The sequence below is a fragment of the Zea mays genome, chromosome 7 (genome assembly GCF_902167145.1).
Source record: "Zea mays cultivar B73 chromosome 7, Zm-B73-REFERENCE-NAM-5.0, whole genome shotgun sequence".
NCBI lineage: Eukaryota > Viridiplantae > Streptophyta > Magnoliopsida > Poales > Poaceae > Zea > Zea mays.
This window is the reverse complement of record NC_050102.1, coordinates 125,007,888-125,034,129: the sequence shown is the minus strand read 5'-3', so window position 1 is coordinate 125,034,129 and position 26,242 is coordinate 125,007,888. Positions and strand designations below refer to the sequence as shown.

The 26,242-nt window shown below is 53.3% G+C and overlaps 1 protein-coding gene across 1 annotated transcript; it reads left to right on the top strand.

The window, feature by feature from the left end:
* The first annotated feature begins 22,429 nt into the window (after positions 1-22,429).
* Positions 22,430-25,034, top strand: LOC103632797 (AAA-ATPase). The gene is made up of 2 exons (XM_008654530.3): positions 22,430-22,948; positions 23,024-25,034. The coding sequence occupies exon 2, from the start codon at positions 23,145-23,147 to the stop codon at positions 24,735-24,737; it is 1,593 nt and encodes a 530-aa protein (XP_008652752.1). The 5' UTR covers positions 22,430-22,948; positions 23,024-23,144; the 3' UTR covers positions 24,738-25,034.
* Positions 25,035-26,242: the final 1,208 nt, after the last annotated feature.

The window sequence follows — 26,242 nt, the reverse complement described above, 5'->3', positions numbered from 1 at the left end:
AGGATGAGGAAAGTGGTCTACTATGAGACCGACACTTCATCAACATCGACCTCCGGCTCCGACGCGCCCTCCGTAACTTCTAAACGCCAAGAGCGTAAGAAGTTTAGTAAGATCCCTCTACACTACCCTCGCATTTCTAAACATACACCTTTACTTTCCGTCCCATTAGGCAAACCACCAACTTTTGATGGTGAAGATTATGCTAGGTGGAGTGATTTAATGCGATTTCATCTAACCTCACTCCACAAAAGTATATGGGATGTTGTTGAGTTTGGTGCACAGGTACCGACGGTAGGGGATAAGGACTATGATGAGGATGAGGTAGCCCAAATCGAGCACTTCAACTCTCAAGCAACAACGATACTCCTTGCCTCTTTAAGTAGAGAGGAGTATAACAAAGTGCAAGGGTTGAAGAGCGCCAAGGAGGTTTGGGATGTGCTCAAAACCGCGCACGAGGGAGACGAGCTCACCAAGATCACCAAGCGGGAAACGATCGAGGGGGAGCTCGGTCGATTCCGGCTTCGCAAAGGGGAGGAGCCACAACACATGTACAACCGGCTCAAGACCTTGGTGAACCAAGTGCGCAACCTCGGGAGCGTAAAGTGGGATGACCACGAGATGGTTAAGGTTATTCTAAGATCTCTCATTTTCCTTAACCCCACTCAAGTTCAATTAATTCGTGGTAATCCAAGATATACTAAAATGACCCCCGAGGAAGTCATCGGGAATTTTGTAAGTTTTGAGTGCATGATCGAAGGCTCGAGGAAGATCAACGAGCTTGATGATCCATCTACATCCGAGGCTCAACCCGTCGCATTCAAGGCGACGGAGGACAAGAAGGAGGAGGCTACACCTAGTCGACAACCAATAGACGCCTCCAAGCTCGACAATGAGGAAATGGCGCTCGTCATCAAAAGCTTCCGCCAAATCCTCAAGCAAAGGAGGGGGAAAGACTACAAGTCCCGCTCCAAAAAGGTTTGCTACAAGTGTGGTAAGCCCGGTCATTTTATTGCTAAATGTCCTATATCTAGTGACAGTGACCGAGGCGACGACAAGAAGGGGAGAAGAAAGGAAAAGAAGAGGTACTACAAGAAGAAGGGCGGCGATGCCCATGTTTGTCGGGAGTGGGATTCCGACGAAAGCTCAAGCGACTCCTCCAACGACGAGGACGCCGCCAACATCGCCGTCACCAAGGGACTTCTCTTCCCCAACGTCGGCCACAAGTGCCTCATGGCAAAGGACGGCAAGCGGAAGAAGGTTTATGCATCCGGGGGCTCAAGTTGGATACTCGACAGCGGATGCACAAACCACATGACAGGGGAGAAAAGGATGTTCTCCTCGTATGAGAAAAACCAAGATCCCCAAAGAGCGATCACATTCGGGGATGGAAATCAAGGTTTGGTCAAAGGTTTGGGTAAAATTGCTATATCTCCTGACCATTCCATTTCCAATGTTTTTCTTGTTGATTCTTTAGATTACAACTTGCTTTCTGTTTCCCAATTATGTCAAATGGGCTACAACTGTCTATTCACTGATATAGGTGTCACTGTCTTTAGAAGAAGTGATGATTCAATAGCATTTAAGGGAGTGTTAGAGGGTCAGCTATACTTGGTAGATTTTGATAGAGCTGAACTCGACACTTGCTTAATTGCTAAGACTAACATGGGTTGGCTCTGGCACCGCCGACTAGCCCATGTTGGAATGAAGAATCTTCACAAGCTTCTAAAGGGAGAACACATTTTAGGACTAACCAATGTTCATTTTGAGAAAGACAGGATTTGTAGCGCATGCCAGGCAGGAAAGCAAGTTGGCACTCATCATCCACATAAGAACATAATGACGACCGACAGGCCACTGGAGCTCCTGCACATGGATCTATTCGGCCCGATCGCTTACATAAGCATCGACGGGAGTAAGTACTGTCTAGTTATTGTGGATGATTATTCTCGCTTCACTTGGGTATTCTTTTTACAGGAAAAATCTCAAACCCAAGAGACCTTAAAGGGATTCCTGAGACGGGCTCAAAATGAGTTCGGCTTAAGGATCAAGAAAATAAGAAGCGACAACGGGACGGAGTTCAAGAACTCTCAAATCGAAGGCTTCCTTGAGGAGGAGGGCATCAAGCATGAGTTCTCTTCTCCCTACACGCCACAGCAAAATGGTGTAGTGGAGAGGAAGAATAGAACTCTATTGGACATGGCAAGGACCATGCTTGATGAGTACAAGACTTCGGATCGGTTTTGGGCTGAGGCAGTCAACACCGCTTGCTATGCCATCAACCAGTTATATCTTCACCGAATCCTCAAGAAGACATCGTATGAACTCCTAATCGGTAAAAAGCCCAATATTTCATATTTTAGAGTCTTTGGTAGCAAATGCTTTATACTTGTTAAAAGAGGTAGAAAATCTAAATTTGCTCCTAAGACTGTAGAAGGCTTTTTACTAGGATATGATTCAAACACAAGGGCATATAGAGTCTTTAACAAGTCCTCGGGACTAGTTGAAGTTTCTTGTGACGTTGTGTTTGATGAGACTAACGGCTCTCAAGTAGAGCAAGTTGATCTTGATGAGATAGGTGATGAAGAGGCTCCATGCATCGCATTAAGGAACATGTCCATTGGGGATGTGTGTCCTAAGGAATCCGAAGAGCCTCCAAATGCACAAGATCAACCATCCTCCTCCACGCAAGCATCTCCACCGACTCAAAATGAGGATGAGGCTCAAGTTGATGAAGTAGAAGATCAAGCAAATGAACCACCTCAAGATGATGGCATTGATCAAGGGGGAGATGCAAATGAGGAAGACAAGGAGGATGAAGAACAAAGGCCGCCACACCCAAGAGTCCACCAAGCAATCCAACGAGATCACCCCATCGACACCATCCTCGGCGATATTCATAAGGGGGTAACCACTAGATCTCGTGTTGCTCATTTTTGTGAACATTACTCTTTTGTTTCCTCTATTGAGCCACACAGGGTAGAGGAAGCACTTCAAGATTCGGATTGGGTAGTGGATGCAAGAGGAGCTCAACAACTTCACGAGGAATGAGGTATGGCATTTAGTTCCACGTCCTAACCAAAATGTTGTAGGAACCAAATGGGTCTTCCGCAACAAGCAAGATGAGCATGGTGTGGTGACAAGGAACAAAGCTCGGCTTGTGGCCAAGGGTTACTCTCAAGTCGAAGGTTTGGATTTCGGAGAAACCTATGCACCCGTAGCTAGGCTTGAGTCAATTCGTATATTATTGGCCTATGCTACTTACCATGGCTTTAAGCTTTATCAAATGGACGTGAAAAGTGCCTTCCTCAATGGACCAATCAAGGAAGAGGTCTATGTTGAGCAACCTCCCGGCTTTGAAGACAGTGAGTATCCTAACCATGTCTATAAGCTCTCTAAGGCGCTTTATGGGCTCAAGCAAGCCCCAAGAGCATGGTATGAATGCCTTAGAGATTTTCTTATTGCAAATGGATTCAAAGTCGGAAAGGCCGATCCTACACTCTTTACTAAAACACTTGAAAATGACTTGTTTGTATGCCAAATTTATGTTGATGATATTATATTTGGGTCTACTAATGAGTCTACATGTGAAGAGTTTAGTAGGATTATGACACAGAAATTCGAGATGTCTATGATGGGGGAGTTGAAGTATTTCTTAGGATTCCAAGTGAAGCAACTCAAAGAGGGCACCTTCATCAGCCAAACGAAGTACACTCAAGACATTCTAACCAAGTTTGGGATGAAGGATGCCAAACCCATCAAGACACCCATGGGAACTAATGGGCATCTCGACCTCGACACGGGAGGTAAGTCCGTGGATCAAAAGGTATGCCGGTCGATGATAGGTTCTTTACTCTATTTATGTGCATCTCGACCGGATATTATGCTTTCCGTATGCATGTGTGCAAGATTCCAAGCCGACCCTAAGGAAGCTCACCTTACGGCCGTGAAACGAATCTTGAGATATTTGGCTTATACTCCTAAGTTTGGGCTTTGGTATCCTAGGGGATCCACATTTGATTTGATTGGTTATTCGGATGCCGATTGGGCGGGGTGTAAAATCAATAGGAAGAGCACATCGGGGACTTGCCAGTTCTTGGGAAGATCCTTGGTGTCTTGGGCTTCAAAGAAGCAAAACTCGGTCGCTCTTTCCACCGCCGAAGCCGAGTACATTGCCGCAGGCCATTGTTGCGCGCAATTGCTTTGGATGAGGCAAACCCTGCAGGACTACGGTTACAAATTAACCAAAGTCCCTTTGCTATGTGATAATGAGAGTGCAATCAAAATGGCCGACAATCCCGTCGAGCATAGCCGCACTAAACACATAGCCATTCGGTATCACTTTTTAAGGGATCACCAACAAAAGGGAGATATCGAGATTTCTTACATTAATACTAAAGATCAATTAGCCGATATCTTTACCAAGCCTCTTGATGAACAATCTTTTAACAAACTTAGGCATGAGCTCAATATTCTTGATTCTAGGAATTTCTTTTGTTAACTTGCACTCATAACTCATTTATATATCTTTGATCATATCTCTTTTATATGCTATGACTAATGTGTTTTCAAGTCTATTTCAAACCAAGTCGTAGGTATATTGAAAGGGAATTGGAATCCTCGGCAAAGACAAAGGCTTCCACTCCGTAACTCATACTTCGCCATCACTCCAAGCAACTCTCTATTCTTTGGGGAGAAATGAGCATCAAGCAAAAGGACCGGACCTCGTCTTTTGGGGAGAAATGAGCCCAAGGCAAACGGACCGGACTTCGTCTTTGGTATAATCTTAACTCATTTATTTATGACCAAAGGGGAAGAAAAGCACTTCAAGGGCTCTAATGATTCCGTTTTTGGCGATTCATGCCAAAAAGGGGGAGAAATGAGCCCAAAGCAAAAGGACCGCACCACCACCAAATTCAAAAACTTAAGTGTTGAATATTTTTTCAATTAATATCCTATTGTGTTCAAAAGGGGGAGAAAGTAGTATTTCAAAATGGTATATCAAAACCCTCTTGAACACTAAGAGGAGGATCTCATTTAGGGGGCGTTTTGTTTAGTCAAAGGAAAAGCATTTGAAACAGGGGGAGAAAATTTCAAATCTTGAAAATGCTTTGCAAAATCTTATTCATTTACCTTTGACTATTTGCAAAAGATCTTTGAAATGATTTACAAAAGAGTTTGCAAAAACAAAACATGTGGTGCAAACGTGGTCCAAAATGTTATATAAGAGAGAAACAATCCATGCATATCTTGTAAGTATTTATATTGGCTCAAATTCTAAGCAACCTTTACACTTACATTGTGCAAACTAGTTCAATTATGCACTTCTATATTTGCTTTGGTTTGTGTTGGCATCAATCACCAAAAAGGGGGAGATTGAAAGGGAATTAGGATTACACCTAGTTCCTATATAATTTTGGTGGTTGAATTGCCCAACACAAATAATTGGACTAACTAGTTTGCCCAAGTGTATAGATTATACAGGTGTAAAAGGTTCACACTCAGCCAATAAAAAGACCAAGTTTTGGATTCAACAAAGGAGCAAAGTGGGAACCGAAGGCCCTCTGGTCTGGGAGCACCGGACTGTCCGGTGCACACCGGACAGTGTCCGGTGCACCAGAGGACTCCAGCTCAAACTCGTCACCTTCGGGAATTTCCAGAGGCAACTCCGCTATAATTCACCGGACTGTCCGGTGTACACCGGACAGTGTCCGGTGCGCCAAGGGAGGTCGGCCTCAGGAACTCGCCAACTTCGGGAAACTCCAACGGCTAGTCCACTATAATTCACCGGACTGTCCGGTGCGACTCCGGAGCAACGGTCTTCTCCGCGCCAACGGCTCTCTGCCACGCATTTAATGCGCGCTCTGCGCGCGCAGAAGTCAGGCGCGCCCATACTGGCACACCGGACAAGGTACAGTAGCTGTCCGGTGTGCACCGGACACCCAGGCGGGCCCACAAGTTAGAAGCTTCAACGGTCGAATCCAACGGCAGTGATGACGTGGCAGGGGGCACCGGACTGTCCGGTGTGCACCGGACTGTCCGGTGCGCCATCGAGCAGACAGCCTCCCAACGGCCACCTTTGGTGGTTGGGGCTATAAATACCCCAACCACCCCACCATTCATTGCATCCAAGTTTTCCACTTCCCAACTACTACAAGAGCTCTAGCATTCAATTCTAGACACACCAAAGAGATCAAATCCTCTCCAAATTCCACACAACGCCATAGTGATTAGAGAGAGTGATTTGCTTGTGTTCTTTCGAGCTCTTGCGCTTGGATTGCTTTCTTTCTTCTTGATTCTCTCATTGCGATCAAACTCACTTGTAATTGAGGCAAGAGACACCAAACTTGTGGTGGTCCTTGTGGGAACTTTGTGTTCCAAGTGATTGAGAAGAGAAAGCTCACTCGATCCGTGGATCGTTTGAGAGAGGGAAGGGTTGAAAGAGACCCGGCCTTTGCGCCCTCTCTCCCGGACTTGTTTCCTTATTACTAACGCTAACCCGGCTTGTAGTTGTGTTTATATTTGTAAATTTCAGTTTCGCCCTATTCACCCCCCCTCTAGGCGACTTTCACCAAGGTTGCTCCTTGGCGAAGACTGGGCCTCGGGCGAGCCGAAGGTGTGTCCATTGCTTGAGGGGGCCCTCGGGCGAGACGTGAATCCTCCAGGGTCGGCCGCCCTTGCCCGAGGCTGGGCTCGGGCGAGGCGAGATCGTGTCCCTTGAGTGGACCGGGTGTTGGGGCGAAGGCAAAGACGCCACCCTTCGCTCGAGGCCTTCGTCGTGGTCGTTGGTCCAACGGAGACAAGACAACGGGCAGGGACACCCTTTGCCCCATATGACATCGGACGAAGACCTGTGACGAGGTCATCCCACCGTGCGGCCTCGTCCAGCATGGAGGCCCACGTGTGATCCGGTCCATTGTGTAACAGGCCCTACGTGGCCGCTGCGTGTTACGGGCCTAATTTGTAAAGGCGCCTCTGTAATTACAGTCTGTAACCCCGCTTTATGGGAATATTCTGGGGATAACCTAGGTGTCTGAGGGCACATGCGTCCTTAACACAAGACGCTGGGCACTCAGATACCTATAAATACCCCCGCACAGTGCCCTTGAGAGGCTAGATTAACAGAGCTATTGCCATCTCGCGCGAGAACCCTGTTTACGACACTACACCTCCCGTTGGATCCCCTTGCAACAGAGAGCAAGTTCCGACATTTGGCGCCCACCGTTCGTGCGACGAAAAAACCACCCGCGATGGCACCCAAGAAAGTTAACTCGAAGGCTGACGAGGCTGCGAAGGCAGCACTGCTGGCCGCAAAAAAAGGCAAGGCCCTCGCCCTCACCCACTCCACTCACCACGAGGCTACTGAAGACGACGTTCTCCGCACCTGCGAAGACGATGCTCTCCGCACCTGCGGCCCTAAAGGACAATCGCAACCCCCCAAGGCTTCGCCCCACCGGAGGGCGCGGACCTCACCGAGGACGGCGAGGTCCTCGGCGTCTCGACGGAAGAACAGCTACAGCTGCGCGCCCTATGCCTCAAGAACCGCAATCTCCAGAGGCAAAAAGAGATACTGGAGGCCAAGCGCCAGCGCGTGTCCGCACTAGCCAAGGTGCGGCAAATGATACACGACGAAGAGCAGAAGGCCCAGGACCTCGAGCGGGTGATCGCGCTGATGCAGCGCGAAGGCCACCTCGACCTGCAACATGGGCCACCCCTGCAATAGCGCGCACAACTGGAAGACACACGCGAAGGCCACCTTGGCCTGCAGCATGGGCCACCCCTGCAACAGCGCGCACAACTGGAAGACCCGCGTTTCCCCCAGCGCGACCACACCATCCCGCACGCCACGCCATTCCAAGGGGTCAACTACCTCGACGAGCGAAGTCCCCTGGCGCCACATCTGCAAGTGATGCCTTGGCCCGCCAACTTCCGGGCAGGGACCTATCCCAACTACAACGGCATCACCGACCTAGCACAATACATAATGAGTTATCAGGTCGCTGTTGCATCTTCCGGAGGGGACGACGCCACGATGGCCAAGTCTTTCATCATCGCCCTCGAAGGCCCAGCTCTCACCTGGTTCACTAGGTTGCCTCCGCTGTCCATTGATTCCTGGAGAAGCCTCCGGGACAAGTTCCTGCTCAACTTCCAAGGGTACCGCTCAGACACCGACGCCTTGGCCGAACTCTCGCTCTGCAAGCAGCTGGAAAAGGAGACTCTGCGGGAGTATTACCGCAAATTTCTAACACTCAAGTCACAGCTGCCCTCAGTCGATGACCAGATCGCCATCCACTACGCCATCAGTGGCCTTCGCGCCGGCGTACTCTATAGCCACTGCATCAGAGATCCGCCCAAGAACCTCCAGGAGTTATATCAGCTATTTGAAAAATACGCCAAATCCAAAGAGCTCCACCAGCGCAAGGTTGAGTCTCAAAGGAAGCCCAAAGAGGCTCCACAGTCCAGCCGCACGTGGACGAGGACTCCGCAGCAAGACTCCGGTCGAGACGGACGCAATCAACAACAAGTGCACAACATCGCCAACCAGCACCCCGCTGCTGACGCCCCTCGCCGCCAGGAATATCCCCCCAGGGCCGCGGAAATGGAACTCGCGGTAGGGGCCGGGGGCGTGCGCAGCCGCCGCGCCGATTCTACTGTCTCTTCCATGGCGAAGACTGCGCCCATCAAACCAAAGACTTCCCAGAAACGAAGGCCACCAAAGACAGGATGGCACGGGCGCAGCCAGCCGACAACCCCAGAGTTGTCGCGCACACTTATCAGCAACCCCCTCCACCCTACATCCACGCCCCCGCCCCGCATCCACCGCACCACGCATACCAACACCACCAGGAAGTACAAATCGTACCTCCTCCACCGCCACCTCCACACCAGCAACATCAGAACATCCCCCACCCCCACGCCCCAAAACAAGAAGACTTCGCCGATCAGCCGTATCGCGGAGTCATTCATATGATCACTGGGGGTCCAGCACCGACTTCGACACAAAGCGGCAGAAGCGGGACCACTACCGCAACATCAACCACGTCGCCATCACCGGCCCAGTCGTGCAGACGAAGTGGTCCCACGTACCGCTAACCTTCGACGCACGAGACGTCGACCTGCGCAGCGCCCCCCACATCGACGCCATGGTTATCAACTGCAGCGTGGCAGGCTGGGATCTGCACAAAGTCCTAGTCGACAATGGCAGTCAAGCAGACATCATTTTCCTCCATGCCTTCAACCGCATGGGCATAAGCCACAGCCTGCTCAAGCCTTTGGACAACCCGTTGTATGGCTTCGGCGGCAAGGGCACTTTTCCTATCGGCAAAATAGAGCTGCCTCTCTCCTTCGGTGTAGCACCCAATGCCCGAAGTGAGCAAGTGACCTTTGATATTGTGGATATGGTATATCCGTACAACGCCATCATGGGCCGGGGCTCCATCAACAAGTTTGAGGCAGCTATTCACGGACTGTACCTGTGCATGAAGATACCAGGTACGTTAGGCGCCATTGCGGTCTACGGCAATCAACAGACCGCGCGCAACATAGAGCGGGACTTCATCCCCGAACAAAGAAACGTGCACTGCCTCACGGCCCAGCGCGAGGTCCCTGCGTCCGTCAGCCCAACCGACAAAGAGCACGACAAGGCACAGCTGCAGAGCAACGACGGGACCAAGACTGTCCCCCTCGACCAGGCCACGCCCAAGCAGACAGTCACTATCAGCGAAGACCTCACTTCGCATGAAGAGGAGAAACTCCTATGCTGCCTGTCCAAGAACAAAGATGTCTTCGCCTGGTCAGCCCTCGACCTGGTCGGGGTCAGCCGATCCATAATTGAGCACAGCTTGGGAATCGACCCTTCGGTGAGACCGAAAAAACAGCGGCTTCGCAAAATGTCCAACGAGAAGACAGAGGCCGCCAAGGCAGAGGTGCACCGCCTCCTGGAAGCCAAATTCATCGAGCTGGTGGCTTACCCCACGTGGCTCTCCAACGTTGTGATGGTGCAGAAAAAGAGCGGCAAGTGGCGAATGTGCATCGACTTCACCAGTCTCAACAAGGCCTGCCCAAAGGACAACTTCCCATTGCCGCGGATCGACAAAATAGTCGATAGCGCGGCCTGATGCGAAGTCATGTCACTCCTCGACTGCTTCTCCGGTTACCACCAGATATACATGAAGGAGGAAGACAAGGCTAGCACCAGCTTTATAACACCCTTCGACACATATTGCTTCATCAGAATGCCGGAGGGACTCAAGAACGTCGGGTCCACCTTCTCCAGGCTTACCAAAACAGTGCTCGAAGGGCAAGTTGGCAGAAATATATTCACATATGTGGACGACATCGTCGTCACCAGCAAGAGCAAGGAGGACCATCTTGCTGACCTCGCCGAGACATTCGCGAACATGCGAGACGCACGACTCCGCCTAAACCCAGAAAAGTGCGTCTTCGGCGTTCGCCAAGGCAAAATATTGGGCTACCTGGTATCACACCGCGGCATCAAGGCCAATCCAACCAAAATTCAGGCCATCATAAACATGACGCCTCCGCAGTCTGCCAGAGACGTCCAGCGCCTGACGGGCAGATTGGTCGCCCTCAACAGATTCATCTCCAGGTCCGCTGAGCGAAGTCTTCCTTTCCTCAAAACTCTCCGTGGTGCAAAAGACTTCGCTTGGGGACCAGAGCAGGCAGCGGCCTTCGCCTCATTAAAACAGTACCTGTCGGAGTTGGCAGTCCTTACAAGCCCCGACTCTTCGCTACCCCTGTTGCTCTATGTTGCGGCTTCGCCGCATGCGGTCAGCGCGGCACTGGTGCAGGAGCAGACAGTTGAGGGCGTGATCAGGCAGTGCCCAGTTTATTACGTCTCCGAAGTGCTGACACCGTCCAAATGTAACATGACAGAACTGGAGAAGATTGCCTACGTAGTCGTTATGTCTTCGCGCAAATTGCGCCATTATTTTGAAGCATTCAAGGTCCGAGTCACCTCAGACAGGGGACTCAGCGAATTGTTCAGAAACCCGGAAGCATCGGTGAGGATTGCCAAGTGGGCGGCCGAACTCTCCGGCTACCACATCAATTTCGAGCCCAGGACAGCCATCAAGTCACAAGTCCTGACAGACTTCGTCGTCGACTGGACTGGGCCAATAACACAGCCGGACCCGTCCGCAGAGAAGGTTTGGACGATCCACTGCGACGGCGCATGGTGCCATGCGGGGGCAGGCGCCGCTGCAGTCATCACCTCACCAGCCGGGGTCAAGCACAGATATGCAGCACGCCTCAGCTTTGCTCTGGAATCTGACAGATGCACAAATAACATAGCAGAATACGAAGCAGTCATCCTCGGCCTCCGCAAGCTGAGAGCCCTTGGGGTCACCACCTGCATCATCAAAACAGACTCCAAGGTAGTTGCCGGCCAAGTCAAGAAAGACTATGCAGCAAAGGACCCCGCACTTATGCAATACCTCGCGGCCATCCGAAGTCTCGAGAGACAATTCAAGGGATTCACCTTGCAGCATGTGGACCGGGCCAAGAATAAAGAGGCCGACACATTGGCCAAGGCTGCCGCCAGAGGCGAGTCCCTGCCCTCCGACGTGTTCTTCCATGTCATCGGCACGCCAGCCGTCCGGAGCCCCAAAGGGCTCCAAATAACCAATGACAGCGAGGGCCACCACATAGTCAACCTTATCATGACCGAAGACTGGCGGGCACCAATAACTTTGTTCCTACAGGGGTACTATCACCCAACCGACATCAGCGAGGCCAAGCGCCTCAAACATCGAAGCCGGGACTTCGCACTGATTGAGGGCCAACTCTACAAGAAGGGGGTCAGTCAGCCAATGCTTAAATGTGTCACCGAAACCGAAGGTGTCCAGATCCTACGCGAAGTCCACAGTGGTACCTGCGGCTCTCACGCAGGGCCAAGGGCCCTAGCCGCTAAGGTGATCCGCCAAGGTTTCTACTGGCCCGCAATGATCTGCGCTGCAAATCGGGTCACAAGGTCCTGTGAAGCCTGCCAGAAGTTTTCTCCTCGATCAGGCAGCCCCTCGCAATTTACAAAGCTGATCGCCCACACATGGCCTCTCCAGCGCTGGGCCTGGACATCGTCGGGCCCCTGCCCACGGCTCAGGGGAACCTTAAGTTCGCCTTCGTCGCTGTCGAATACTTCACCAAATGGATCGAGGCAAGGGCTGTTTCCACAATAACATCAAAGGCTGCCCAAAAATTCTTTTGGCAAAACATTGTTTGCCGCTTCGGAGTACCGTCCGAACTAACAGTTGACAACGGCAAGCAGTTTGACAACCAAGACTTCAAGGATTTTTGCTTCTCCATTGGCACCATGCTTGCCTTCCCCTCAGTCTATCACCTGTAGTCCAACAGAGTTGTGGAACACGCCAATGGAAAAATCTTCACAACTGTCAAAAAGATGCTCCTCGACGAAAAAGGGCAGGTGGACCGATTTGTTACCCGAGGCGGTCTGGGCGCTAAACACGACTGAGTGCAGGGCGACTGGGTTCACTCCTTTTCGCCTTCTATATGGATCGGAGGCCATGACCCCACAAGAAATAAAACATGGGTCCCCGCGAACAGTTCCTTCAGCCGTCCCCGACATGGACGAGCCCACTTCGAAGGATCTCATCGATGGAGACCGAGTCTTCGCCCTACAGGCTCTAAATAAATACCAAGCCCAGACAAAAGCATGGCGCGACCACGCAGTCATCCCGAGGGAATTCAGCGAAGGGGACCTCGTACTCGTCCGAACAGCTCGGACAGAGTCCAGGGGCAAGCTGGAGCCCAAGTGGGAGGGCCCCTTCATTGTCAAGACGAAAGCTTCCCCCAGCGCTTACAGGCTCGCAACGCCAAACGACGAAGACTTGGAGCACTCCTGGAACATCGACAATCTCCGCAAATTTTTTGTTTGACTCGTCAGGGCCGATTCGCCCTTGTAATTCGCAAAAACAATTTTATTCTGGCCCGCACTCTTTTCCTCCCGGGGGGTGAGGTTTTTAACGAGGCGGAGCCATGTAATATACAAGTGAAAAATCCCCCACAAAAACATGTGTCGAAAAAAGACCGCGACGACGGTCTTCGACATTCGATCAATACAAAGTCACCGCGAGGCTCAGCGCTAGCCACCCTCGCGTGCGACAACTCCGTGCAGAAGTCGCCTAAGGGTGCAGCTAGACTAGCACAACAAGTGCGAAAAATCGAAGTCTACCGCGAAGACTATCCGTACAGAAGTCGCCTAAGGGTGCAGCCGGACTAGCACAACAAGTGCGAAAAATCGAAGTCTACCGCGAAGACTATCCGTGCAGAAGTCGCCTAAGGGTGCAGCCAGACTAGCACAACAAGTGCGAAAAATCGAAGTCTACCGCGAAGACTATCCGTGCAGAAGTCGCCTAAGGGTGCAGCCGGACTAGCACAACAAGTGCAAAAAATCGAAGTCTACCGCGAAGACTATCCGTGCAGAAGTCGCCTAAGGGTGCAGCCGGACCAGCACAACAAGTGCGAAAAATCGAAGTCCTCCGCGAAGACTATCCGTGCAGAAGTCCCCTAAGGGTGCAGCCGGACTAGCACAACAAGCGCGAAAAACCAAAGTCTAACCCCGGAGACTATCCGTGCAGAAGTCGCCTACGGGTGCAGCCGGGCTAGCGCAACAAGTGCGAAAAATCGAAGTCCTCCGCGAAGACTATCCGTGCAACAGTTGCCCAAAGGCGCAGCCGGACGAAGCGTAACAAAAGCGAAAACGACTACACCAAACTGTCCGCGCAAAGACCGACTACATGCGCACCAGTCCAGCATAACAAATACACCTGACCAAGTACGTAACGCCTTCGCGAGCATAGCCGAATGTGCGAGGGCACATAACTTCATCATACAAGACATTACACATGTACAAGCGAGAGCATCACACTCTACATCGGATCAACCTTCGAAATAATTCCCATCTCCCTATAGTTAAATAACATTATCCTAAGCTCCTCACCCGCAAAAAGACTTCGCAATTCCCCCTCACCTGCACTCACGACAGCCGACAAGGACAACAGTTCCTGCCGGCCAGCCCTACTCACACAAAGCCGACCGCTGTCCGCCCCACTCACTCTACGCTTCGCAACCGCCCTTCGCCGCCTACGCCCAGTACTCGGACCAGGCACAACTTCAGCAACCACAACATGCGGCGAAGCCTCCACCGCTGCCACATCCAAGGCCGCAAAGTAGTCCAAGTCCTCATCCGACGACTCCTCAGTCCACTCAACCGAGCTCCCAGTCACCAAAGTCAGAAAACTTAGATGCAGACCCATCCGATTTATTACCATCATCCACGGTCGAAGCCGCCAAAAAATTAGTAGTAGCGGTTGCGTGCGCAGGCCCAAAATCTTGAACCTGTGCAGCAACCAAGATTCAGCAACATATCCAAAATTCCCTAACTACCCACACCCACTACGCCACCTGCGAAGACCCAGCCGTCGCGGGCTCCTCCGCTGTCGACTCCACCGCCACCTTCACAGGATCCTCAGCCCTCGACGCGGCAGTTGGCGACGGGCCTCCGCCGGCTGCAGTGGCTGCGGGGGCATCAGGAGCGCCTTCGGCGGTTTCCGGAGGCGGCTGCAGGGCGGCCTCGGGCATAGCCTCCGTCGGGTTCGGCTCCGGGTCAGGCAGCACGCTGTTCAAAGCCCCGAAGTCATCCACCCTCTCGCCACGCGCCGCCTGAGACACAGCACACAAATTCAGCAAACCCATACATAGCCCACATTCAACAAACACCAAACAAAAGCCAAACATTACCTGACCCCTCACCGTCTCAGCCCGCTCCCTGACCACCTCTCGACCGTAAGGGCCCCACATCCGGTCGTAGAGGGCTCCAGCGGATTCCTTCACTATAGGGTCCTCAACCTTGTAGATATCACGCTCGAAATCCTCATCAGCTTGGTCGAAGACCTCATAGTGCCGGCACCCTTCGCGAGAGAGCGCGTTCATCGCCCCCTCGCAGGTGACCAGGGAAGCATAAGACATAAACCCCTCCACGATGGTGGGGAGCGCTTGCAACTCCTCCTATACCCACTCCAGGCAGCGAAGTCCGGGCTCTCGGTCCGGCACTTCGAAGTCAGCGGTCCGCGCGCCCAGCTCATGGTATGAATCCATAAGCTGTTTGCGCGTCCGCTCAGCCTCCGTGCGCGTCGCGGCCTCGGCCTTCTCCACACGGCTCTGCAGAGCGCTGAGCCGCTCCTCCAACTGCTCGGCGCGCTCCCTGACAAGACTGCCCTCCACCCGTGCCAAATTGGCCTCCGCCTGCGCAGCCTGCGCCTTGGCGAGGGCCTCATTGGCCTCCTTCCTCTTCTCCGCCAGTTGGCACCGGAGATCAGTCTTCTCCCCCTCCAGCGCGGCCACCTTGTCCGCCAGCTTGCGGCACTTACTGTCGGCGGCCGACTTCTCCCGGACGGCGTCAGCATGTTGCGTCCAAAGTCTCTCGACCTTGGCAGACACAACTGCCGTCAGGGCCCCCGACGCCGCGCGGTCTGCGAAGTCAGCCGCCTACAAGACACACATAAGACCACAGCCCCGGCGAAGCCGGTTAAAAAAACCGAAGTCTAGCTCAACGTACCTGACTCAGTGCCTCCTTCATCTCCTTCAGCCGGCGGGACACAGCACCCGCCTCGTCCCTGACGGCAGTGAGTGCCGGCATCTCGCAGCCGGCACTAAGAGCACCGCCCTTTGCCCTTGGCACCACGGCAGCCGCCGTGGTCGCCGCGGCAGGCGGAACAACAACAAGTTGGCCTTCGTCCGACCCTGCGACGCATCAACAAATCAAAAAATAAATAAATAAATAAATCGAGCCAACGACTTACCAACAAGATAATCGTCCACACTGATGTCGGTGGCGAAGTCGGCGACGCGCTTGCCCGGCGGCGGCAACTCTCGGGCCGCCTTCGCGGCCTCCGGCACCCTGCTAGACGCCGGTGCAGCCTTCGCAGACTTGGAACCACCGGCGGCAGCCGTAGCCTCCGGCGCCTTACCGGAGGCAGGGCCGGCCGACTTCGCCGCCAGCGGCGGCTTGCCTTCGCCGGGGGCAGCAGCCTTCGCAGCCCCCCGCTGCCTCTTCGGCCTGGCTTCATGAAGCCTGACGACCGCCTCGCGCTTCTGTGCAGCTCCCTGGCGATCCTTGTCCATCACTGCCGACACAACAGCAGCAATATTCCGCCCGTAAGGAAACACTTTCCATTCACGAACCATGCGAGATGTAAAAAAGTCTTCGCCGGCCGCGCGGGGGATAGGAATATTCTTAGGCCACCAACCCCCGGTAACCCTCAGCATCCGCGCCGAAGACTCCCGGAGCTCGGGCGAAGACATCCTTCCCCCCGGGGCCGCGCATGTCCTCATCAATTCTCTAGCAAAACCATTGGAAACCCCAAGTCCTCCCATAGCAGTACCTAGTTTCCTCTTCTTAGAGGACGGGGCGGCCGCCGACGCGGGGTCGTCTCCAGACTCTACCACCGGTTTCTTCCCGCGATGATCCACATCGTCTTGGCCGGGATAACCACCGTACGGCAGACGATTCAACTCAAAAACCCTGTTCAAGCGGTCATTCGACCCGCAAATATCCTAGCTATGCTGGCCCTCTGTCCTCGGCACGTACCGATCAACGATCCGCACCGCCCCATCCTCCGCCTCACGCACAAAGGCGGCCGGATCGCGGCTACGCAGATCAAGCGCGAAGGCAGGACTTCGCACCAGCTTCCCACCATGGGAAGGCATCTGGCGAGGGCACACTACGCCCAACGCCCAGCCATGCGCCAAAGGCCATACCTCGTACGCCACAAATTCCTCAACCAAATCGCGCCCGCTGCTCAGGCCGGCGGCGCACCGAAGGGCCCCTTCGTCCGCATCCTCCTCCGCCACTTCAAAAGGCGGGTATGCTGAGTAAAAATGCGAGCACATCTCGGACACGGGGAGCCCCGGATGGTCTTCGACTGTACCCTCCGCGACGTAAAACCAAAACTCATGCCAATTGCCCCACTTGTTGCGGGCGCAAGGAACCAACTCAACTACCTCCATCGTGGTCTTGCCGGTCTTCGGCGTAAATGTACAGGACCCAAACTAGGCAACTTCATCTCCAATCATCCTCTTCTGCCAGTACAGGCAATAGTACTTCGCGAAGACTTCGACTGATGGATGTCCGCCGTACGAAGTCGCCGCCCAGACATACTTCGACAGAGCCACCACGGCATTCGGAGTCAGCTGATGGATCTGAACGTTAAATCTGCGCAGGACTTCTCCAACAAATCGGTGCGCAGGCAGGCGGAGACCAACGGTGAAGAACGCCTCGAACACAACCAACTCGCCCTCCAGCTCGGGGACTTCCTCCGTCCCCGGGACACGAGCGACTCCGCCGCCAAAGTAACCCAGCCGCTGCATATCTTGCACGCGGACCGACGACATCCGCGACACACCAAAATCCACCGTATCGCCGGCGCACAACTCCTCCGCCGCCACAGTACTCAGCGTTTCCTCAGACGACGCGTCGACCGGCGGCGTAGCGGCAGCAGAAGAAGAAGAGGTCGGCATCGCTACGTACCGTCGGCGGCGGCGGGCGGTCTGCTTCACTCGAGCCAGATCTCCGGCGAACAAGAGCAAGGAGGGCAGACGAGCAGCAAGACGGTGGAAAAGGCGGCTAGGGTTTCCACGGAGCGCAGAAAGATAAAGTTCAAAACACGCCGCCCCCGCCCCCTTTTATACACAGGGCGCGGCGCTTCGGGAAACCCGCAGTCCAACAGTACGGTGTCAATCAACGGTCATGTCAAAAACCCCCGCGGAACCACTTCGAGCGAGGGCAGCGTCTCCGCCATCTAGCGACGTCTTCGGCACCAGATGACTTAGTCGAACTGGTCCCTCAGAGGGCAAATGTTGGGGCGAAGGCGAAGACGCCACCCTTCGCTCGAGGCCTTCGCCGTGGTCGTTGGTCCAACGGAGACAAGACAACGGGCTGGGACACCCTTCGCCCCATACGACATCGGACGAAGACCTGTGACGAGGTCATCCCACCGTGCGGCCTCGTCCAGCATGGAGGCCCACGTGTGATCCGGCCCATTGTAACAGGCCCTGCGTGGCCGCTGCGTGTTACAGGCCTAATTTGTAAAGGCGCCTCTGTAATTACAGTCTGTAACCCTGCTTTATGGGAATATTCTGGGGATAACCTAGGTGTCTGAGGGCACATGCGTACTTAACACAAGACGCTGGGCACTCAGATACCTATAAATCCCCCTGCACAGTGCCCTTGAGAGGCTAGATTAACAGAGCTATTGCCATCTCGCGCGAGAACCCTGTTTACGTCACTACACCTCCCGTTGGATCCCCTTGCAAAAGAGAGCAAGTTCCAACACCGGGCCTTGACTCAATCGCACCCATAAGGCCTTTGTAGCTTTGTGCTGATGGGGGTTACCAGCTGAGATTAGGAGTCTTGGGGGTACCCCTAATTATGGTCCCCGACAGTAGCCCCCGAGCCTCGAAGGGAGTGTTAATACTCGCTTGGAGGCTTTTATCGCACTTTTTTGCAAGGGGACCGGCCTTTTCTCGGTTGCGTTTTGTTCCGGTGGGTGCGCGCGAGCGCACCCGCCGGGTGTAGCCCCCGAGGCCTCGGAGGAGTGGTTTGACTCCTTCGAGGTCTTAATGCGTTTCGCGATGCTTCGGCCGGTCTGGTTGTTCCCTCATGCGAGCTGGCCGTAGCCCGGGTGCACGGTCAAGTCCCAAGTTCTCGGGCTGGTATGTTGACGCAGTCAACGGTTTGGCCGGAGCCGGGTTTGCGAGAGTAGCCCCCGAGCCTCCGCACAGAGTGAGAGGGCGGTCGAGGACAGACTCGACTTTTTACATACGCCCCTGTGTCGCCTTTCCTCAAGGAGGAGGGGGAAAAGCGCCATGTTGCCCTTGGAGGGCGCCAAACATGGTGTGTCCAGTGAGCTGCTGACGGGTAATCCGAGTGGACGCCCGTGCCCCATTTGTTAGGGGTCGGCTAGAGGCCCGGAGGCGCGCTCCAAAAGTACCTTCGGGTGATCTGCCGGACCCGGTCCCCTTTTGACGAGGTCCGAGGGCTCGATGCCTCCCTCTGATGGGATTCCGTTACAAGATCGTTCCCACTGGTCTCGGAAATGTCCTAGGGTACCTCGGGAGCGTAGCCCGAGCCTTGGTTATGTATCGAACGTACCCAGGGTCATCCCTCGCTCTGCGTCTGAGGCGGCTGTGAACCCTTCGAGGGCCAGCCTACGAACCCCTGATCAGTAGTGGGCGCGGAGTCCGAGTGGCCTGAGGCGGCCGTTGAACCCTTCTGAGGGGCCAGCCCTCGAACCTCTGACCAGTAGCGGGCGCGGAGCCCGAGCGCTCTGAGGCGGCTGTTGAACCCCTCCGAGGGGCCAGCCTTCGAACATCTGATCAGTAGGGGGGCTCGGGGCCCGTTTCCTTCGCGGAGAAGGATCCCTTTCGGGGTATCCCCTTTCCCGGTCCCTGTTGTAAGGGAGAGAAAAAGGAAGAGGAAAAGGATACGAAATCGAATAACGTGGCACACCTTTTTGACGCGGTCATTATGGCGGAGGTGAAGCGTCGCCCGCTTCTCCTGCCAAAGGTGTCGCCTGTCCCGCCGCAGAGTTAATGCGACGGGACGAGTAGTTCGCGGGGCAGCCGTTGCGCGTGCGCGAGCCGTTCGAGGAACGGAACACGGGCGCGCCGTCTTCACGCCGTGGGAGAGGGTTCTCTCGCTGTCCCAGGAGGGGACGTGAGCTTGGCTGACGACTTGACCGCTGCTTCCGCTCGCCTGCCACCGCCATTACTGCCGGCCCATTTTTGGCCGTATTGACCGTCGCGCCTTCTCCCGCGGTTGATTGACCCGTGACCGATGTGCCTGGTTGGCACTGTTGGGTCATACACAGGGTTGCCTCGAGTCGCGATACTGGTTCCGCAGTCGAGGAGGCACGGTAGTGGCGCGAGTGGCGGTGCAGTTTCTTGCGTGTAGCAACCGGCGCACCGGTTACACGACGTGTGAGCCTGGGCATCCATGCTGGACGCGTTGGAGTCGAAAGGGTGCGCCCACTTGGTGCGGTTGCATGCCGCCTGCATGGCGGTCCGCCCTTTCACCCGCTGGTCTGGGCGAAAGTGGAGGAATGCTTGTAACCGCTGGGCAGTTGCGCGCACCGCGCGCGGCAGTTTGGCTTCTTCTGCCCTGGGCTAGCTTGCATGACGCGTGGGACCCAGCCCCCGTGTCGTAGGGGGAGGACCTTGGAGCGTGTTGGAGAAGACTCGGCCCGCGATGGCTGAGGACGCAAGTGGGGAGAGTTGCCTTTAAAAGGAGGGTGACCCCCTTGAAAGGCAACCATGTCTTCGCGCTCCCCTTATGCATCGCGTCTTTCCACCTTCTGAGCCCCCGGATGGGGAACACTCGCAGTCCTTCCGCCTTGTCGTTGGAGGAACGCAACTTCGCGGAAGTTGGTACCTTTCAGCCATCGTTCGGCTTCAAGGATTTTCATCAGGCAGCCCGGCCGCATCCCCTCGCCGGTGGTCACCCAAGACGGTGACCACCAGCCCCTGGGTGGGGAGAAGCAAGCCAGGCTGCGATCTTGGTCCCGCCCTCAGCTTCAAGGATCTTCATCGTCCTGGCTGGGGTGGAGGCCGGGCTGAGCCGGAGCTCTTCCTCCCTTCTAGGCATTTGATACGAGTGGGAGTTGCAAAATATTGCTAGAGTCAAAACTCCATTCTTATAGCTCAAGACACCTATGTGCTTAAATATCACCTGATCATTATCTTAGGTGCTTTGTGAAGTGCTTAGTTTAGTTAGACCACTTTATTAGAGCTTGCCCTATGATTTCCCTAGTGGTTATAATTGAGGTTAGACATCCTCAAACCTTTAATGTTTGTGTGCACCATTGTATTTGTATCAAGTGGGGCTTTGTAAGTCGTGTGAGATCACACCAATTGTGTTTGTGGTGTGGTCACTACCATGTACTGAAGGGAACAAGGTCCACACCATTTTTAGCTGAAAACTCAATAGTGAAGATGGTAAGGAGCATCCAAAAGAGGCCAAAATACAAGTTTTGGTAACACCAAGGGTGTTACAGTTCTCATGCAACAAACAAGCAGCGAACTTCGCAATACTCAAATACAAGTTATTTTACAACTCTCCAACGAGATAATGGCACATAGGTCGACTTATTTCACAATACTCACATGTTCAGCTCGAGTCATAGTGATAGTACTCATGTATGTTGGAAGGATCGTGATATGTTCCAATCCTTCATAGTGATAGTGATAGGTCTATACAAAAGATATGAGATACATTAGCAAGAAAACAAGAACGACAAATAAATACTTATCCACAAAGCAAAAAAACATACCGGTATGTGTGTTTGGTGTTTGCGTATTGCATGTGCACCTCACCAAGTGTTGGACTTTTCTCCTGATTAGCGAATCTTAGGAACACATACAGAAGAACTAGAGCTAAGAGTTTAGATTGGATCTTGTCCAGACGGATAGTTATTAGAAGAACTGAAGCTACTTGATCTATGGATTCAATCTTGGACAGGAAATGAAACCGAAATTGACAACTAAATGTCTAAAGTGGACTTGAGCTACGTGTTTCATTTTCACATGTAGCATATAACATCTTCACATATAGCATATAACAGTAAACAAGACTAATATGCATAAATTGACCACTAAATACTCAATCTTGACATTAAATTCGATTTCCCAGCAAAAATTGGTGGTTAACCGGTCCAAAAAATGTTTTACCGGTGGTTTTCGGTTTTATGGTTTTTTCAATTTTTTTTTGAATTTGGAACGGGTTTTGAAAAAAAACCCTCGGTGGTTAACCGAAACCGCAACCCCGCGGTTTCGTTAAACCGACCGGTTTTCTGCCAGTTTTTCACCGGTTTTGTAAACCATGCTTTGGCCACAAAAGCGCAACTATGTTAATATCGGGGCTTCCAGTGTTAAAAGCGGACGTCTAAAGGTTTTCAACGTAGTATTATGCATACCACATCACCCCCACACTCATAACCTCCACTAAATACACCAAATAAATTGCAACCAGACATAGCACATCATCAAAACCAACAATTCAGATCGCTGGATAACTCCATCTCTCTTACTTTCTAAAATTCAATGACCAATATTATTTATACTATCCCTCATCCCCGTCCCCTCCCCGCGTCTCTGTCACCCCCTCCCCCTCACTCACATCTCCGTCCACTCCTTCCCTTACGCTGCTGCCACAGTCAAACAATGCAGAATGCAACATAAAGGGGTGTTTAGGATTGAAGTTTTCCACTGTTTGAAAAAATACCGCAATATTCTTAAATACTGCAATATTATATACAGAAAGATGTTTAGGAAGCTAGCTAAAATCTATATTTTCAAAACAATACTGTAGTTGTTTTAAAAGTATTTTAACCTTAGGTTTGGACCCAGTTTTCAAAATTCTAGTATTTTAACTATAATATTGTTACGACTAAAATATATTCTAGTATTTGAAAAATTGTGGTTTTCAAAAACTTTATTAACAAACAGCGGGTAAGGTCCAAAGGCCATACTGTCGGTCTCTAACCATAGCCCAAGGTAAAATATCCATCAGCCAGAACGATTGGCAGTTTGGCTGCAGCATGCCATGCAAGAATTCTATCGATGATGACACACTGCACGATCGCAAATCTCCCTCGCAGGCCCCTCTGAGCGGGAGATCTCTCTTGGTATGGGTACGCTGTTCCTGTCGCCTTGCTTGCTTCTCTATACCATCTCCTCCTCCTCCTGGCCTGGGTCCTGGGGTCCTGGCTCCTGCTGCCGCTCCGTCTCTCTCTCCAAGATCCGTCTGACCACCTATCACTGAGCGAGTCTGAGCTCCATTGACAGCGACCTTGCCTGCAGGCTTCCTGCCTAGCTGGTCCTGGCCAATTACTGTCACCAGTGTTCATCTTTCTTCATTGTAATCGCCCTCCTCCAAATCCTTCTCCATTCTGCCGCTTCTCCTATATAATAAATGCGTCGCCTCCCCATGTAGAAAGCCTCCAAGGTCCAGCCTCTCCTCGTTGCCGCATCTGCGTCCCATCCAATTCCAGGGAAGGGCGAGCGTCGCAGGAAGAACCGAGCGGGGGAGGCGGAGAGGGAGAAGCAGGGGGAAGATGAAGGAGTACTGGACGGCGCTGGCGTCGCTGATGGGCGCGTTTGCGTTCCTACAGGGGGTGGTGCACGCGGTATTCCCGGCGGAGCTACGGGCGGTGGTGGTGCGGCTGCTGGGCAGGCTCACGCGGGCTTTCTCCCCCTACTGCTACTTCGACGTGACGGAGATGGAGGGCATGAGCACCAACGAGATCTACGACGCCGTGCAGCTCTACCTCAGCAGCACCGCGGCCCCGGCGTCGGGGGCGCGCCTCAGCCTGTCGCGCCGGCTCAACGCCTCCTCCTTCACTTTCGGGCTCGCTGCCAGCGACCGCGTCGTCGACACCTTCGCGGGGGCGGCCGTCACGTGGGAGCACGTGGTCGCGCCGCGCCAGGGCCAGGGCTTCTCGTGGCGGCCGCTCCCCGAGGAGAAGCGCCGGTTCACGCTCCGCATCCGGCGCGGCGACAGGGACAAGCTGCTCCCGGCGTACCTCGACCACATCATCGCCGCGGCTGTCGACATCCGGCGCCGCAGCCAGGACCGGATGCTTTACACGAACGCGCGGGGCGGGAGCATGGACGCGCGCGGCGTGCCGTGGGACCCCGTGCCGTTCAAGCACCCGAGCACGTTCGACACGCTGGCTATGGACCCGGCGCGGAAGGCGGCCATCATGGCCGACCTCCGGGACTTCGCCGAGGGGAGCGCGTTCTACGAGCGCACGGGGCGCGCCTGGAAGCGCGGGTACCTCCTGTACGGCCCGCCCGGCACCGGCAAATCGAGCATGATCGCGGCCATGGCCAACTTCCTCGGCTACGACGTGTACGACCTGGAGCTGACCGAGGTGAGCAGCAACGCGGAGCTCCGGAAGCTGCTGATGAAGACGACGTCCAAGTCCATCATCGTGATCGAGGACATCGACTGCTCCGTGGACCTCACGAACCGCGCGGGCGCGCCGCCGAGGCCGAAGCCGCGGGCGAGCATCGACGGCGCGATCGAGCAGGACGGGGGCGCCGGCGCGGGGCGGTCCATCACGCTCTCCGGCCTGCTCAACTTCACGGACGGGCTCTGGTCGTGCTGCGGCGCGGAGCGCATCTTCGTGTTCACCACCAACCACATCGAGAAGCTGGACCCTGCGCTGCTCCGGTCCGGCCGCATGGACATGCACGTCTTCATGTCCTACTGCTCGTTCCAGGCGCTGAAGATCCTCCTGAGGAACTACCTCGGCTTCCAGGGCGACGAGGAGCTGGACCGCCTCAGCGACCCGGCGGTCCTGCGCGGGCTCGAGGAGTGGGTGGACGCCGCGGAGATCACGCCGGCGGACGTGAGCGAGGTGCTGATCAAGAACCGCAGGAGCGGCAAGGCGGAGGCAATGCGGGAGCTCCTGGACGCCCTCAAGGCCCGCGCCGAGAAGCGGCGCCGGGGCAGCGCCTCCGGCCCGGCCGCGGCGGGGAAGGCGGCCGGCGGCGGCGAGAACGAGGAGGAGGAGGAGGAGGAGGAGGAGGAGGAGGAGAAGCGGGCGCTGGAGAGCCCCAATGAGGGGAAGGAGCAGGCCGGCACTGACAGCCGCGGGGGCGGCGGACAAGACGAGGACGCGGACGGCAAGAAACAGGTGTGAGCAGAGCAGGACGGACGGCCAGGGCCAGGCCGAGGCTGGAAACGAACGAGGAGGGAAAGCGAAAGGTTCAAAAATTTTCCCTGTTCCGTGGCCAATCTTCACCGGAGAAATCGATGCGAGAAAGGAACTTGTAGGAGAGCATTGCTTTTTTGGTTTTGTTTTGGTTTTGATTATTCTTTGTTTATCTCCCACTTTTGATTTGATTGATGCTCGTCGTTGATGTCTTCTCTCTAGCTATATCTAGTTGTAATAAGAAAAATCAATTAATTCTAGTGGTGGCGTCATTTTATTATCAGATGAGCTAGTAGTAGTAAAATCTAGTGCTCTGTTTGTTTGTGTTGCTGTTGCGCGTGGGGACGACATTGAGCTCAGAGCTCTAAATGTTATATTATAAAATTAATTAAGAGCTCAAATAAATTATGAATAAGCTACAATGATTCATTACAACCCGTAGTTGTGCGTGCTCTGATCATTTTTCTTAGGTCAGTCACAGTGCTAAAAACCTCATATAGTTTCTATCGCCACTAATTTATATACAGTACACAGAATAGGTAGTCTTTACAAAATATCTTTTTTTTTCCTAATCGCACTCTTATCTACCAATCGCATGATTCGCATCCCTTATATTGATTTACATAGAGACATAATTTCGTAATAATAAACAATTTCTCTGTCTCTTCTTCTTAAAAATAAACCCAAACCAAAAACAAAAACAAAAAACAGATCATGTCGTTTGTAGGTTCGTAGGGCAGGGGCAACGGCGGTTGCTGGGCACTGTTGGAAGATCAACCGTGCCGATTCTTGACGACAAAATTGAAAATTCCTTGTCCTTGACGCCCGTCGTTTTGCGGTTGTCGTAATAAGCTTGGACTCTGTGAGTCTGAAAGAGAGGTGGGCGAGGGTTGTCATGGCTTTGGGGTTAGCAGGCACCAGGCAGAGACAGCGACTCGCTTGGTGTTGTTTCTTTGGATCCCCCGTCGTATCGTATCCAAGGCGCTCGCTTTCCAGCTCGCCGCCCCGCAGGGCCGGCCCTGAGAATTTTGTGGCCCGGTGCGAGACAAAATTTGTGGCCCGGTACGAGATAAAAATTGAGGCCTCATTGACAATAAATATAAGAAGATTATTTTTTTTGAAATCCTTCCATCCCATACAACCATCGACAACTCCTCTTGCTCCTCGATATTCCTTGAAGGTACTGTAGTTTGAAAAAAATTATGAATAACATCTCTCTGCGATGTATTGAACTTCTCTATATGTTTCCTTTTTTACTACCAGATATGTATGTTTTCTAGTGGACGACATGTGGAATGTGGTGCTAATCCTAATAGAACTAGGGGTGGTAATGAATCGTGATCCAAATGTTTCTTCACAAAATGGTAGGGCCCTAAATAATTTGTAGTTCAAAAATAAATAGAAATAGGGTCCGATACTAATCCGATCCGATCCTTAAATCTTATAGTGTAAAATTTAGAGCTTTTTGTCACCCCTAAATAGAACACAACAAC